Below are 16,370 nucleotides of genomic sequence, written 5' to 3'. Positions count from 1 at the left end.
GCCACCCTTCTGTCTGCCATTTTCGGTACCTGTGAGTATAGTAGCATTTATCCTGTCTTTCTTGCAAGTTTTGAATCACTTCTCTTCCTCTTTGACTTCACCTCATTTACCCATGGTCCAGCCACCCTGATCCTCTTTAAAGGCTGTATATGTATTTTAGGCTTACTTTGACAAACAGGACTAAATTATTAACCTCTCTCTCAAGGACCTTTACCTTAATCATACTTTTTACAAATACATAATAAACTATATATTTTTTTGAAATTATTTACTTTTAGTCTACCTGTGAAATTACCCATTTAAAAAGATTTCTATTAGCAAACGTTAGCTGGAGCACCCTCTTGAATGCATTCCATAACTTCTTTAAAATCCATTTAAATTAGCTAAAGTGTAGTGAATGTGTCAAGCACACACCTGAACCTTGGTCTTATCTAGTAATACTTAGCTCCCTGCATGGCTAGCCAGTGAAGGAAAGTGTGTTGGGCTGTATAGTCTGCAGTAATTAACTCTAACAATGTTAAAGGTGCTCAAATACGCAGCTAATGGTGATGAAAGGACAGACTTCGCATGAAAGCCTCTTCCTTCCTTCCTTCCTTCCTTCCCTGTCTCCCAGCCACTGAGCAAGAAGAGTGAGGTTGGGACTCAGGCACTGGGGGCAGATTCATTTACTTTACTGCTACATACAAGGAAGTCAGGATGAGACAAGAGAGCTATCCACAGAGTTCCTATTATCAATAGTCCTGTCGAGAACTTTGCATGGATGCTTAGTATCTCCGCTCAAGCAGCTCACTGCACAATGCTGTAATGGAGCCGTTCATCTTCTTACAGATCAATTAAAAGTTAATTAAAATTGCTAATAAGAAAAACCGCACTTCTCAACTTGTACTACATCAACTCAATAAACAGTAATGGCCGCAACTTTATAATCCATCTGTCCACAGTATACTCATTTTAAAATCTACGCCTTACTGTGGCCTGATTTGTGGTGAGTTTTTTGGGCATGCATATGGCTGGGAGATTGGGCTGAAAGTCTACAATCAAATAAACCCTTCAAAAATCAAAACAAAGGTCTCATTGGAGAGATATATGCCACGAAGACAAACTACTACATTTACAACACTAAAATCAAGATCAGAGCATATGTTAAAGAAAACCAGTTGTGCTGGGCAGTAGTGGTGCACATCTTTAATCCCAGCATTCTGGAGGCAGAGCCAGGTAAATCCCTCTGAGTTCGAGGCCAGCCTGGTCTACAGAGCGAGATCCAGGACAGGTACCAAAACTACACAGAGAAACCCCTGTCTTGAAAAACCAAAAAAGAAAAAAACCAAAACAAAACAGAACCAAAAAAAACCAGTTATTTAAGAGAGAGGCCAGAGGCCCTGCAAAATCACTCGCTAAGCAAATATATCTTTTTGAACAGTTGTGCGCAGATGTTTTTTCCATGCTATATGTCAACAGAGCTAGGAATTGTAGTTTCTGGGCACTCAATTCATTCCCGCTTTTCTGTTGTATTTTTATTTTTGCTCGTCATTTTTTTTTAGAGGTCTCAATCTTTTTCTTTAGTAAATGAAGTCGTTGCTGAGGTTTCTACATCGGGGTCTGCCAAACTTGTCGAAACCTTAAATCTTTTGGTTTCTTTGAGAGTCTCTTCCTCTGTAGCCCAGGCTGCCCAGGAATTCAACTTACACTTGCACCGACATGTCTTGGCTTCCTGAGTTCTGGGAATACAGGTCGGGGAGCTAGTACCCAAAGATTTCCCTGGGCTAAACATCCTGAGAATAAACTTGGAAAGAAGAGTAGCTGTGTGTGGCCTGTTGTTGAGACATCTGGGAGGTAGGTCTCCAATGGACTATGCCACTAATGGATGCCAAGTTCAAACGCATTTACATTCAAATTATTTAGAGAAACATTTGTTTATAGTGACAAAATTCTTCTACCAGTATCTGACTGATGATGGACAGGGGGATATCCCTGCTACCATGAAGGTATGAACCACCCTGCAGAGCTCATTGTACCCGTGTGAGGAGGAGGGTGAGCTCTGCTCCTTCGCTCATTCTCTGCCACCGTTTCAGAAGCTATGCCCCCTCTTCTCACTTAGAGAAGGAGTTGTAGGTGTCCCCGAGAAGGAGGTCAGCCACATACTGGCCAGTACCTCTTTAATGACATTATTAGTAGAGATGCCTTTTGAAGAGTATTATCTAGAAACCTCAAAATGTATAAAGCAGTTGCTGGTGGACTTCTCTACAGATGCTGACCTTTCTCAAGAGCTGTGACAACTTTTTTAAGAGGAAAGAAACAATTTAATGACTCAAAGTGAGAGTACAATTTTCCTCTCTCTGTACAATATCTAATTACTGTTGCTGAATAAAAATGGGCGGACTTCAAAGTATCCCAAACCACAGCCAGAGCGAACAGTTTCCTGTACAGAACCCTGAGATCTCAGGCTGGAGGTCTTGGAGACGTTTGGTTTCCCAGTTTCTAAACAGTTTTTCCAAACTTATTGAATGGCCTTGACTGAGCCTCCCCCACCCATGTCCACCACCCCATCTGTAAATTGTTAGTCAGTGACATTTATCTCATGGCCTTTCATGAGCTCTGCATAGAGTTAGCCACATGCTTAGATCACATTAAGTAATTAATCAGAATATCATCCATGATTACGATTATTGTTATCACACTTTCTGGTCTCTATTAGAGGGTTATTTAAGTAGATAGGTTATGTCCTGAAATGTGTTCAGATATTTTGAACGTTCTCTGGGAATTTCAGTGTTGTTCTGCTAAAGAACTCATATATAAAGTGCACTGTTTGTTCACATAGCAATTTTAATGTAATAAGTGATATTTATAAGGACATTCTATCTAATGCAAGTAATAAAAATAAATTTTTAGTTATTATAAAGAAGATTAATGAAGATCAAAGGTATCTTGTGTGTTTATAAATGTAGTGTAGCAATTATAAAGGGATGAACTATCATGGAGCACCTAAAATGTGGGTGAATGTATGTGAAAATGCATATCTGTGTGTATGTGCATGAGTTTATATGCATGTGTGAGGATATATGTGTGTCAGTGTGTGCAAGTACATGTCTATGTGCATGTTTGCATGTAGGTATATATATATGTGTGTGTGTGTGTGTGTGTCTGTCTGTCTGTCTGTCTGTGTGTCTGTGTGTCTGTGTGTGTGTTACTATGATAGAATACATGTATGTTTAAGCATGGGTATGGATTTATGTACCTGTGTGGATATGTGTGTGCGTGTAGCATGTGTGTGAACATGTGTGTATATGTATGTGTGTGTATGTGTATATGTGGGTTCATGTGCATGTGTTCATGCATGTGTGTGTGTACATATACATATTTAAGTATAAATGCATGTTTAAACACATGTACATTCATGTATGTGTGGGTACATGTATGCATTTGGGTATATGTGTTTGTATGAAAGAGACACATCCCCATAGTTCATGTATTTGAACACTGGGTTCCCTGTGGTAGTAGTGTTTGGGAGGTTATGGAGTGTTTAGGAGGTGGAGTCTTGCTGGGGGAAGAATGTCTCTTAGGGCAGGATTAGAGCATTACAGCCTCATACCACTTCCAGTTCATGTTCTTTGTGTAGTTGAAGCTATGATCCGTCAGCTTCCTGCTCTGGTCATCTGCAGCCATGCCTCCCCAGCCGGTATGAACTCTGTCCCTGGAGTTGTCAGCCAAATGAACTCCTTTTTCTATGAGTCACTTTTAGTTGTAGTGTTTTGTCACAACAACAAAAAGTAATTAATACATCTGTGTACCTGTATATGTGTGCAGGTACATGTGTGCATTTGTATGTGTGCCTTTATGTGTGTGTGTGTGTGTGTGTGTGTGTGTGTGTGTGTGTGTGTGTGTGTGTGTGTATGTGTGTGTTCATATGGAAGCCAGAGGACAATCTCATGTGTTTCCTAAATCATTGCCCATATTATTTTTTGAGACAGGAATCTTACTGGAGCTCACCAAGTAGGCTAGGCTGACTGGCCAGAAAACTCCAAGGATCTGCCCATTCCTCCCTCTGTGGTGAAGGAATGTCAAGCTGCCCTAAGTTGCCAGACTCTTTCATGTGACTGACCAAAAGACCTCTTTAGCTTCGCATTAAGTTTTACAACTGATTATGCATTATTATTGTTATTGTTATTTTTACATGTGCTTGGGTTCAGATGATTGAACTCAGATTATCAGCCTTTTTTAGCAAATGCTTTTACCACATGAACCATCTCCCAGCCTAACACAGAGCCTTTTTGATATACAAAGTTAGATATTAGATTAGACACATGATAGAGAAAATTTCAATGAAGAAGTGTACATGAGGATGCCATAGATATTGTCACTCAGAAACATCAACTAAGTCTGTCCTGAGAGAAAGCATCTCAAGATGCTCATTTTCATGTTTGAGTAATTTCACCCTGTCTTGAGAAACAAATGCATGTGTCTCCATGCAAGTGTTTATGACTTGGTCTTAAAAAATCACAGCAGTGATACATTAAAGGGTATAAGAGTTATCTCACACTAAGCATGCCTTTACTCATAACTACTGCAGGCTGTCCTAGCACATTTGAAAAGATAAATTCTGCCCACAGGAATCAGTAAATAGTATTTCTACACATAAAAGGTTTGGCAGCTGCCCATATTTTTCTACAAAGCTATGGCTTTTTTAGTGTCCTTACATTCTTTCTATTTTATCATGGGGAAAACCACAATTAAGCTGTTGTAAAGGGTTTAGCTATTTTCCAGGCTTGCATTTCTCCAATTGACTCCACCAATTTCAAATAGCTCTCCTTTCACTCAGGACCCCTGTCACCTTGTATTTATTTGGCTTTCTAACATGTTATAATTGCCTACTTGCCTGCTTGTCTCCTACACTATACTTCAAACAGCCAGGGAAAGAAGTAATGCCTTTTTATCCTTGACTTCCTATTCATATCCTTCACGTATGCCCAACAAATATTTGTGGAATAAATGTTTAATTAAGAACTTCTTACCAAGTAATGGGTGGCTTTCTTGAAGGTTTTGCCGACTCCCCCAACATCCAAAGCAATTACTCCAGGTTACACAGTAAGTTGGGTTTTATAATAACATTCAAGAATGTATATGATCTCCCCCCTTCTCTGTCTTTATGCATATATTTCCACAACTAACCCTTTGACACAATCTCTGTTTCATTTATGTTTTTAATGTGCTAGTCAGCTTTCAAGCGTCTACAGTCTCCATGGTTTCCCTCTCCCATCAATGCTGCAGGCATCATTGCTTCCTTCTACTTGTATTCTATCCTTGCTTTGCTTCAGACAGGAGAGTGCTGGAACAGCCTCATTGAAACATGCCACTCTTGTGACAGAGCAGGGGACTGGGGGGGGAGGGGGGACAAGAAAGGAGCTAATCCAACCCTCCCACTCCCTGTTTCTGCCTGGAAGGGAACACCTCTGCTATCTCTTCATGGGTTAAGACAAATCACATGACTGAGGCTGATACCATAAGGTGGAGAAGCCAACCTCAGAGGAAGATAAAAATAGTCAAGAAGTAGTTGTTCCATCTACTTGCCTCATTTGTCCTGAAATGCATCTGGAGCTCTCATGACTTCCTTGAGAGACGTCTTTCTTTCCCATACTAAGCCTCAGATAGTTCTCAATCTTTTCATTCAGCCTCCTCATCCTTCCTGCACTTAGCAAAACTCACTTTTTATTGCTATTTCTAGGCACTGTGTGACTATATGTTAGGTGTGAAAACTACAGCTCACCATCTAGTACCCGGTGGTTACAGTGAAAGGTAGAGACAGTGTTAGAGAAAGGCACCCACCTGTGGGCTACTTGGAGAGAAGATAAGGGAAATATGAAGTTGAAGCAGGGGTGGGAATGTGAAAAAAATTAAAACACGCAGGCAAGTGCGAGGAAATAATCTCTGTGGGATTGGGTGTATGAAGATGAAGATGCCAAATTAAGCAGCTCATTTTAAGATGCCCTCGCACAGACTATAGATCTTGTAATGAAAGAATGTAAATTAACGTAGGTAATTAAAAAGACAGCATCAGGCAGGAGGCATGCAGTCCTGTGCTTAAATATTTACATACTCAATTATCACATGATGGAGGGCAGTGTGAGATTAATGCTTTGGAACTTCACAAAAGAGTTCAGTTCCTATTTTCACTACCAGCATGATGATATTTCCAGGCTCACTAACAGGCTTTCTACAGTTCTATGGTAAGTTTATTTTCTTTCTGCTCTCAGTCTTCTCCAACAGAGTTGAGAACAAAAAGGAAGCTCTAGGAAGGCTTCTCCAATAAATTTTATGTTTTTCCTCTGTTACTTGATGTCATAGTTTCTCTTCCTCTTGCTGTGATAAAATGTCCTGACAGAAACAACTCAAGGGAGAAAGGACCATGTTACCCCACAGTTCTAAGCTAGTGTCCATCATAGCTGGGCAGTCATTGTAAAAGAAGCTTGTCACATCCATGATCAGGTGGCGATCAAAATCCTCACGCTCAGCTTACTGTCTTCATTTTATACAGTGCAGGATGTCTCACCAGGAAACACTTTCACCCACACTCAGTAGGTCTAGCCATCTCAGTTAAAGAAATAAAAATGATCTCTCACAGAACTTCCAGTTCCCAGGGGATTCTAGATTGTATCCATCTGACATCATTAAAAATCACACTTGTTGTTTCATAACTCCATAATGAGCTTAGTATATATGACTCTATTCCATGAGGTGGTGGAAACCCCCAGTTAGAAATTATATTCGATATTCACCTTTATTTTCATTCTTGAGAGGTATGGGCAAGGTCTAAGTACTAAATTTTTTTTTAAAATAACAATGCTGGAGTGACTACCTGAGTCATATGCCACCCTGCATTGATTGGGAACAGTGACCACCAGAGACATTTGGCCCCCCCCCACCCCCTTTCCTGGACCAGTTGGCGAGAAGAGCAAACACAGGAGCCAGAGGCCCTACTGCACTAATTGGAAGAAGGGCTTCCTGGATCTCCACCTGTTCAGATTAAAGGAAGAAAAGGGTAGAAGGCAGTCTAAGAACACATTAAACAACATACAGAGCAATATGGCACCATCAGAACCTAGTGATCCTACAACAGCAAGACCTGAACATCCCAAAGCAGATGATCCAGAAGAAAATGACCTTAGAAAAACTTTATGAGGATGACAGAGGCAGAAATGAAAAATTCCCTTAAAGAAATGGAGAAAAAATGACGAACAAAAAATTGGAGGAAGTCAAGAAATCTCTTAAAGAAAGTCAAGAAACACAAGAAAAAACAATCAAACAGGTGAAGAAAACAGTTCAAGACTTGAAAATTGAAATAGAGGCAATGGGACCAGGACTTATCCTGGGTACAGGAACTGGCTTTTTAGAGCAGGGGGGAGGGGCTAGGTCTGGCCCTAACTTGGTATGCCAGCCTGTGTTAACTACCCAAAGCAAACCTTACTCTCTATGAGGAGGGGATGGGGGTGAAATGGCAGGGAGGAGAGTGGGAGAAGGGGAGAAGGGGAGAACAGGGGTTGGTATATAAAAGGAAAGAGGAAAACATTTTAAAATAAAATAATTACAAAATAAGATAAAGATGACAGAAAAAAATAACAATACTGTCTTATGCCAGCTCCTTCAGTCTAATGAACTCCAACCATTTCCTAAGTTTATCACTCCTCATCTCAAGTGTATTGTCTTCCAGAAACAACAGCCATTTAAAGGCGAACATGGGATGGCTTGCACGATTCTTTAGTCAACGCCTTATTAATATTTTCAGCAATTTTAACTATCCTTGTAATACTTATTTTTCATTGTTGTGATAGAAACAACCAACATAAACAATGTAGTCTGTCTCATTGTCTTGAAGATGTCAGCCTACCACAGCAGGAACATGCGCCAGAGCAGAGCTGTTCCTGCCACGGTGGGCCAGGAAGCAGGGAAGGTGGAATGTTGACATTGGTTTCCTCACTTTCCACCTTTTATTCTGCTCAGATCACAGAGCCATAGGAAGGTGCTTCCGTATTGTGAGTGGCTCAGTGGTTCTTCTACCCTTAGTTATAGACAGCACAAACTTAGTTAAGTCATTCAGACAGCTATTGGTGTTAATGACCACAGTCCCAGGATGCGAAAAGCTCTTCATATGATGTCACACCCTTCATTCTCGTTCTCTGACCTTTGCAGCCATGCAACATTTTCTGTAAACAATGCCTTCCTTCAGCATCTGCATGTTGCTCCTATCTCAGCCACCCAACACATGAATAAATGGAAAATATTATTTGGCATTCACAGTGTCTTCTTATAAGTTGGTAAGTCTTAAATTTGTTAGAAAAAGTAAGATAAAATATCCCCTTCTTAAGATGAAAATTAAGTTAGCAATAACATCTACAATACATTGTCCTCACATTAGTAACTATGTGGCGATTCTATTGCTTTCTTCAGGTTGACATCTAGAATCCCTTATGAAAATATATTTCTGGTTTAGCATGAATGTAAGGGAGTACATTATTCTGTGGAGAGTTAATAGAGTGGTTTAATTCTTCATACTCTTCCTAGTGTTTTTCCACTCCTTTTCCATTATCATTCCTTTAAAGAGGTTTTTTAGATTCTCTTATAGGTAATTAAACACTCAAGAAATTTTATTACTACAGATACATTGTAAAATATTTGTATTCATGTACATACCTGTGTTTATGCATAAGGAAGGTAAGCTGTTTTGTGTTTCATCCTCAGCAATGATAGGTTCCTGTAGACATCTGTGTTCTCATCTATCAGCCCCTATTCCTTCCTGATGTGACAGAGATATGCAAAATAATGTCACACGAGAGCCATCCTTTCAGGGCTCATTTGGTTGCCATGACTATCTGAAGTTTGTGTCCATGTCCAGTATAAAGGTAACTCAGAGCAAGTGGGTTGTCCTCAAGGAACAGTACTTTTTCTACAATGATTGTACTCTGTGGGATTATCTGCTTGAGCCAGATTTTTAATGCATACATTTGCATTTTCTGTCAAGTTCCGACAAAAAGTATTGTTTTCTTTCCTCAACTAATCACCTCCTGCCTATTTATTGTCAATGTAATATACTACCCGTTAAATACCTACATTATTCAAATCTTAACTACATGTCTTAATTGTATCTTATCTAGTATTATTTGCTATTAAATATTAGCATACCAAGGACTTCTTAGGAGTCAGTCCTAATTTTTGCTCTATGTATCCTCCTCTATCCCAGAAACTTTTATTTTACCTTGCTGTCTTTTGATTTATTTTTTGTATCAGTATTAGAATAATATAACAAGAAACTAAAAAATAAAAAAGGTAACATTCTCTAAATAAATACCTCCTAATGCTCTAATACTATCAATGATTCTTTCAATGTAGGTAAGCTGTTTTGGGTACTGGTTTTCCTTCTTGCTGTGACAAAATATCTGACTGGAAGGAGGGAGGTTTATATAGACTTATGGTTTCCATAGGATGTCACCATCTCAGAGGGGGAACATGGCAGAGTGCCTGATGCAGAGCCTTGGGGTAGAGGTTGCTTACATGCTAGCATACCAAGAGGAAGAGAGTACACATAGGAATCAGAAGTAAGGATGACACACAGGGTCATTTCTAGTCTCCTCCCTCTACTGGCTATATCCACATTATCATGATTCCATTGTCATCCGAGAACAAAGGCTCACATCTGTTACATTAAAACCATGGCAACTATGTCCCTGGCCCCAGTACAATCATTCCCATTTCCAAAAACAAAATGTATCTGATCCATTTTCAAAAATCATCATAATTTAAAAACCCTATCACTGTACAAAAGTTCAAAGTCTCTTGAGACTTCAGGCAAACCCTCAGCTGTAGGATCCTGTGAGATCATAAAGGAAGTCATCCTTCTAATATGCCATGGTCCAGAGTAACATGCCCAGTTACCAAAGGGAAGACAAGAAAGATAACAAGAGGAGAGCAGAACTGAAAGCAAGAAGGGCAAGTAATAAGTTCTGTAGCTACATCTCAAGATCTCGGGACACTTGTGGCATCCTCTGAGTTCCCACAGACTTGGGTAGCTCTCCATCTACAGTCTTGCCCCCTGTAGCACATAGAGCCTCTATTTGCACTGATTCCATCCAGCACCTGCCGCTTTTCTCTGCAGATATCCCTCTCCAACATCCTGCTGCTTCCATTGAAACATACATCTCACCAGCACGTCTTCACACATAGCTCTCTCAGGATCTCCATTCAGGGTTCTGCTAATGCTTCCTATTGGCTGATCTCACAAGCTCCTCTTGGTGAAAGCCCCTATGACCATAGAACCTCTTCATTTTGCACATCAGTGGAATTAGCACCTTATGGTTGATGACAAGTTCTTCTGCTGGGTGGAGATGTAGCCAAGCTCCTTATGCCTATGACTGCTTTGAACTCTAAGCGTATGAGCAGCTGAACTGGGGAAGAACATTTCCTTGGACAGTTTTTTTTAAAAGTTTTTTTTCTTTTCCTTTTATGCACATCCATCCATCTATCTATCTATCTATCTATCTATCTATCTATCTATCTATCTATCATCATCATCTATATCATGCTCACTATAAAGAATAAAGAGAGGTCTTTTAGATGTGTTCTCATTTTTCCCCCTGGGGTTTTCTATGGGAGTGCTCTCTCAAAGTGCCATTGCTATGGTCCCAGCATATGTGTTCCTTAATGGGAACAATCTCTTCAATAGTCAACAGGTCCATTGCCTGCATTTTTCCTGTCATTAACCTCATCTATATGCACATTTCTATAATGTCTCTATTATAAACTTTTTCACATTTCTCTGTTTCAGTTTGTGTTCCCTCACATTGTAAATGTGCCCCAAAGCAGTGAGTAGCCACCTTGACACAGCCTGAAGGATTTTCTGTCTTGAAATTTCATCTATCAAATAAATTAGGTTTATTAATGTTATAATTTAGCCTTATTCAAATTTTTAGAAAAGTGGTCAACACAGCCAGATTTATTGTTTTCCTATATCATGTGTGGCTTCTAGACCAATTCCTGGAGGAATCCTTTTCCTACTTAAGACCTCATGAGTCTTGCCTTTACTTCCTTCATTTCTATAGGCCTGTGGTATTTAGCACTCCCTCTAGACTGGCCCATTAAGCTCCACATTTTATAGACCTTGTCAAGCCTTCAAACTCTACCATATTTGCCTCCTATAAAATAGTTCCAGGGGCTGGCAATCCATATGATCATTTCATATAGCTAGAAGCCCCACTCTCTACTATAAATTTTCTGTATTAATTCCTATGTTCACTCCTGTGACAAAAATATCTGAAGCAATTTAAGGGAAGAATGCTTATCTGAGCTCACAGTTTTGTGGGGATTTCAGCACATCATAGAATGAGGGTGTGTGAGAGCTCACAGCAGCAGGAACATAGAGCTGAAGTACCTCACTAGAAAGCAGAACACACAGACCAGAAGCAGAAGTGGGTATGACCTTTATTGTCCACCTCCTCACAATCAATCCACTTCTTACAACAAATACATGTATCTCAAACATTCTAACATCATCTCAAAGAGTGCCACTAGCTTGGGCCCAGATGTTCAAGTGTGGGATGACTCATCTCCAACAGGCTTGTTGGCCATCTGGCCCAAACAAGTAAAAAAAAAAAAAGATACTTTCTGAGAGCCAACCTGGGTCTGCCTAATGGTCTTAGCAACAGCAGCTGAAATACAATCTGGAGATGACCTGGACCAATTATAGGCAGCCATGCCACCCCAGCAGATGCATATTCATCAGAATCCCCCCCCCCCCAGGGTGTGGTGGAGGATATATAAGGCTTGCCTCTTCCTGAATAAACTGAGTTTGTTGTTTCGACATTCACCTGGAGTCTGTGTGGTTTGACTCTGCACCTACTTGGCCCCAACCCCCAAAGGGAACAACAGCAAAGGACCCTACTACAGTTCAAGAACATGGGACTGAGAGATACTCACGTTTGAACCACAAGCTCACACTGTCTCTAATACAACCACAAAACCATAAAATTAAAAGGCTTTCTCCATTTCATACTTCCTTTTACATTCATCCTTATAAAGTCACTGGGAAGATCACTCCATACATTTAATTTGCTGTTGAGCTTTCTTGGAGTTAGCCCTCAAATTCAGCATTTTCCAGCCATGTCCCTTCAGTTATGAAGGGTGTTGCTAATTTGTGATTCAGAATTGGGATCTCTGTATTCACTCCTTTACAATTTGTTGAGGTCCTATTTTCCAACTGTGCTATCTGATATACTCATTTTGATTAAGGAAGCAGAAAGAATTAGAAGAAATAACATTTGTTTTTAATATTTATTATCTGGGAGCTGTTTGGGTGTAGAAGGAAGTAGTATAGATATAGAAAATATAGAAAATTTGGATAAAAAGAGTGGATTATTATTCTCTTCTTATCTCAGTTAGCAAATGCAACTTTGCTGGAATCTGCTGCTGGCACAAAGGCATGGTTGTGTTATAACTACCATGTAGCAGACCTGAAGCAAGACACTGTCAATCTGTTTCCTTCAATTTCAGTGTAGATGATTGTGTTCCACCCATAATCTCACCAACATGACCACCCAAACATAAGCTGAATAAGGATGACATCAATAGACATGTCAAAGTGGACAGAGAAATGTCCACGAGGCCTCAAGCCCATGCAAAGAACCTCAGGCAGCTAGAGAATTCTGAGAACAGGAGAAACAGCTTTCCACAGAAATGTGCAGACCAATTGGTCATCCAATACCAAAGGGTCGGCTGTGAAAACATACATACAAGTAACATTATACATATTAAGCAGGTTGTGTTTAGGAATATATAGGTATGTACATATATGCATGCAATGAAAGAAGAGGTCATGAATTTGAAATAAATCAAGGAGGGGTACTTGGGAAGATTTGGAGGGAAGAAAGGAAAAAGAAATGGGGAAAATGTAATTATAATCCCCAAAATAAAATAAAATAATTTATATAGACTTTTAAAAACAAGATTTATAAATACTCAGATACTTCATGAACATATTTAGCGTATGCCCACACATGCTTGTAGTTTGATTGCTGCCACAAAGGCAGTGAGTAGATGTGCATTGGATGAGTGGAAATCTTCCTTAATATAATGGGATGTTATCTATGGAGGTATGTTTATGTAACATTCCCCCTCGCCAAGGGAAGAACCTAGTCAGTAAAATGCCATGATACAATAGAATAAAATGGCAGATGTCAATTGGAAGGTTCTTGTTTTCTTACTATATTACTCTGAGATGCTGAAGCTCTATAATGTGTCTACCAAGAATCTTTGTGTATAATAAAGAAGAAAGCTATTGACTTGTTTCGAACTTAAAATGTGAAGACTCTACATAGAGGCGAGAGCTACCAGGCAACATAACTGCGTGAGAACCGCTTTGATTCCGTCTGTCTGTGGGAAACACTACCCCTCAGCTTCATAAAGACTGATTGTTTTTGACAGGAATCTATCCACGCCGACGTGGATGAGCAGGAGGCTGAGGAGTCGTGAAACCATCAGAAATGATTGCAGGCTCAGAGGAACCCCTCGTAAAAAGAGAGGGGGCAGAGACAGTGAATAAGTGGCTGTGCTTGCTGGATATCCACGCTGTGAATTATGGCACACAGAGGGAATATTTCCAGTCCTGAGTTTCAGAAATCCCAATGAAGCAATCCTTCTGAGATACCATAAACTAAATAGTGAGAAAACAAGCCAAAGAAATATTGCCTGCTTTTCTATATTTGTTTTTCAGCCTTCAACCCTCTTTGATGCCTGTAGCTTGAAGGAGATGCTGCATTTGCTTGCAGGCTGCATTCTGGGGGAAGAAGGCAAGGAAGCAGACATCACCTGAAAGTCCTTTATTATGAAATGCTTTTGAAATCAATGTCTTTGGAGGGCAGAGGAAGCAGGGTTGGAGTCAAGGAGAAGACTAATTCTCTAAGGGGCCAACTATAGCATTATCCAAACACAGAAGCAGTTCCATGATTAGCACAGCAGATCATACTTGTTCTTTACTGGGCCAAAATGACCAGGCCCTACCCTTCTGCCATAGGTCCAGACATAAAATACAACAAGCTGAGTGAGATTGTGGGCAAGGAAGCCTCCCACAACTGAGAGAGTCCCAGTGGCACCTGCCTACCTCACTCCCACCAGCTGAGACATGGATTTGTTTTTTCTGGGTGGTAGATTATCAGCCCATTAAAAGCGGCTATCTGAATTATACTTATTAGATTATAAATTCCTTAGTTCATGGGATACAGCAAATTTTCTACACATATACTTATAAAAACCCACCACACCATCAACCATTGATTTTTCTCCAAAAAATCCTCTGAAGCAGAGTCATACAATTATTTAATTAAAAACCTATGATTTCAGCAGTTCGTGTGGTGGTGGCTGAGGCAGTGTAGCTCCATGACAGGTTTGGCCTCTCACGAGTCTCCCACCCAGCTCTGCCAAGATGCCCAAGAGGAAGGTTAGCCCGGATGGAGCAGCGAGGCTGTCAGCCAAGCCCGCCCCTGCCAAGGTGGACGCGAAGCCACAGAAGGCCATGGGAAAGGATAAATCATCAGACAAAAAGTGCAAACCAAAGGGAAGAAGGGAGCAAAAGGGCAAACAGGCTGAGGTGGCGGACCAGCAAAACACAGACGTGCCTGCAGAAAACGGAGAGACTGAGAGCCAGAGTCCAGCCTCCGAAGTAGAAGAGAAAGAAGCCAAATCCGACTAAACATCCATTGTGTCTGTCAGGGTCTCTGCCTCACTTCTTGTACAATTCAGAGGAATGTTTTTTTATCAACTATTTTGTAAATGCGAGTTTTTTAGTAGCTCTAGAAACATTTTTAAAAGGTGGAAGTTCCATCTCATCCCATTTTTTAAGTGTAAATGACTTTTGTTTTAAGAGGTTAAATCACTTGCTGGTTGTATATGTTTTGGTACAACCAGAAAATAGCAGGATACTGAAGCAAGAAAGGCTGTGACCGTCTCGGGGGTCACCATAACATTCCATAGAGGGGGCTAGTTTTATATCTGACAACAAAAAGCATACTAAATGGTAATTTGGAGTCTTGGTCATGCATTTGTGTCTGGAATATTTTCAGTTATTTCTGGTCTTGTGTTTCTAGTAGAACTGTATCCTAAAAAAACAAAAAACAAAAAAAAACAAAACAAAACAACAACAAAAAACCACTCCTGGGTTCTTGCCCTGCCAGAACTGTCTCTGGTCATGGCAGTCCATTTTCCTAACAGTTGTGAAAATGTGCTGTGAAAGACTGAAATTTTGAATATGTACTGTATGTGGCATAGGATTGTGAGTCAGTGGAATTAAGGATTGTGAGCATTTGATTGTTATGTGAGGTCTTAGGGAAAACTTGCCAAGCTTAGGATGGAACATCACTGGAATAAGTTCAAAGGGAAACAACACGTGGCTCTTTGGGTACGTGAACACAATGTATGAGTTTGGGTCCATGTTTTAAGAATTGAAATGTCTGTGTACTCAACCAATAAAGTCTCAGTTATGAAAGAGTAAAAAAAAAAAAAAAAAAAAAAACACCAACCAACCAAACAACAACAACAAAAAAAAACCCCATGATTTGTTTCACACAGTTTTCTTTTCTGCCTAGAGATACTACTCATATTTTTCAGTTGAATTTGATTCCATGTGAGATTAAAAATCAGAGGTAGCACAAGATCTATATCCTTTCTGTCTTTCATGCTTACCCTGTAGGACGCTGTTTTCAGCATTTGGAAGATGGTTACTTTGAGGAAAATTAAGCTTGTTTAGATTATTATGATGAGCACATGAAAGAAATTGGATTTGAATTTAGGACCCTCTTGTAGCTTCTATCTGTGATATTTGTTCTGGAAGACACTACTTTGGCTGGTATGGTATTAAGTGCTGTACCTTCAAGCAGGGAGAGCCGTAGATGACAGGAATATTATTTGGAAACAATGTACTGTTTAGTTAAGAATGTTCAGTTCTATGTAGTTTAATTTTGAAAATTAAGAGTCATATCAGAGAAATACATATTATGAAGACCACAATTCCATAAGAACTCAGAATTTTCACTGGACCTTAAATATGAAGACGAAGATGACCTAGAACATTGTTGGAGTCTCTCCTCCGATTCTCCTTCATTCTAGATGAATTCTGAAGTAATGTGTTATCAGAAGGAAGCCAAATTCTTTGCAAAATTCAGCAGAAGCCATGCTGCTGGGTCACAGTGACAGAGTATGCAATGTGCTCAGGGCTAGGAGTGACATCATGATTTTAAAACAAGGAGGGCGTGATTGCAAAGAAACTGAACACCCTTCAGCGGCTCTGCTGTTTCCTCACCATTCTCCTCCTATGGGCACTGAAGGAAGCACTGGGAAAG

The 16,370-nt window shown here is 40.0% G+C and overlaps 2 protein-coding genes across 18 annotated transcripts in view; one reads left to right on the top strand and one right to left on the bottom strand.

Annotated features, from left to right (window-relative positions):
* Nucleotides 1-16,370, bottom strand: part of Pcdh15 (protocadherin related 15) — a 1,427,876-nt gene that overhangs the window by 186,358 nt on the left and 1,225,148 nt on the right. The gene's annotated exons all lie outside the window — the stretch shown is intronic.
* LOC118569702 (non-histone chromosomal protein HMG-14-like) lies at nt 14,459-14,725 on the top strand. Its single transcript, XM_036167882.1, has one exon. The coding sequence runs from the start codon at nt 14,459-14,461 to the stop codon at nt 14,723-14,725; it is 267 nt and encodes an 88-aa protein (XP_036023775.1).

Source organism: Onychomys torridus, chromosome 18, assembly GCF_903995425.1.
Source record: "Onychomys torridus chromosome 18, mOncTor1.1, whole genome shotgun sequence".
Lineage (NCBI taxonomy): Eukaryota > Metazoa > Chordata > Mammalia > Rodentia > Cricetidae > Onychomys > Onychomys torridus.
Note: the sequence above shows the minus strand (reverse complement) of the source record. Positions and strands in the feature narration are given on the sequence as shown.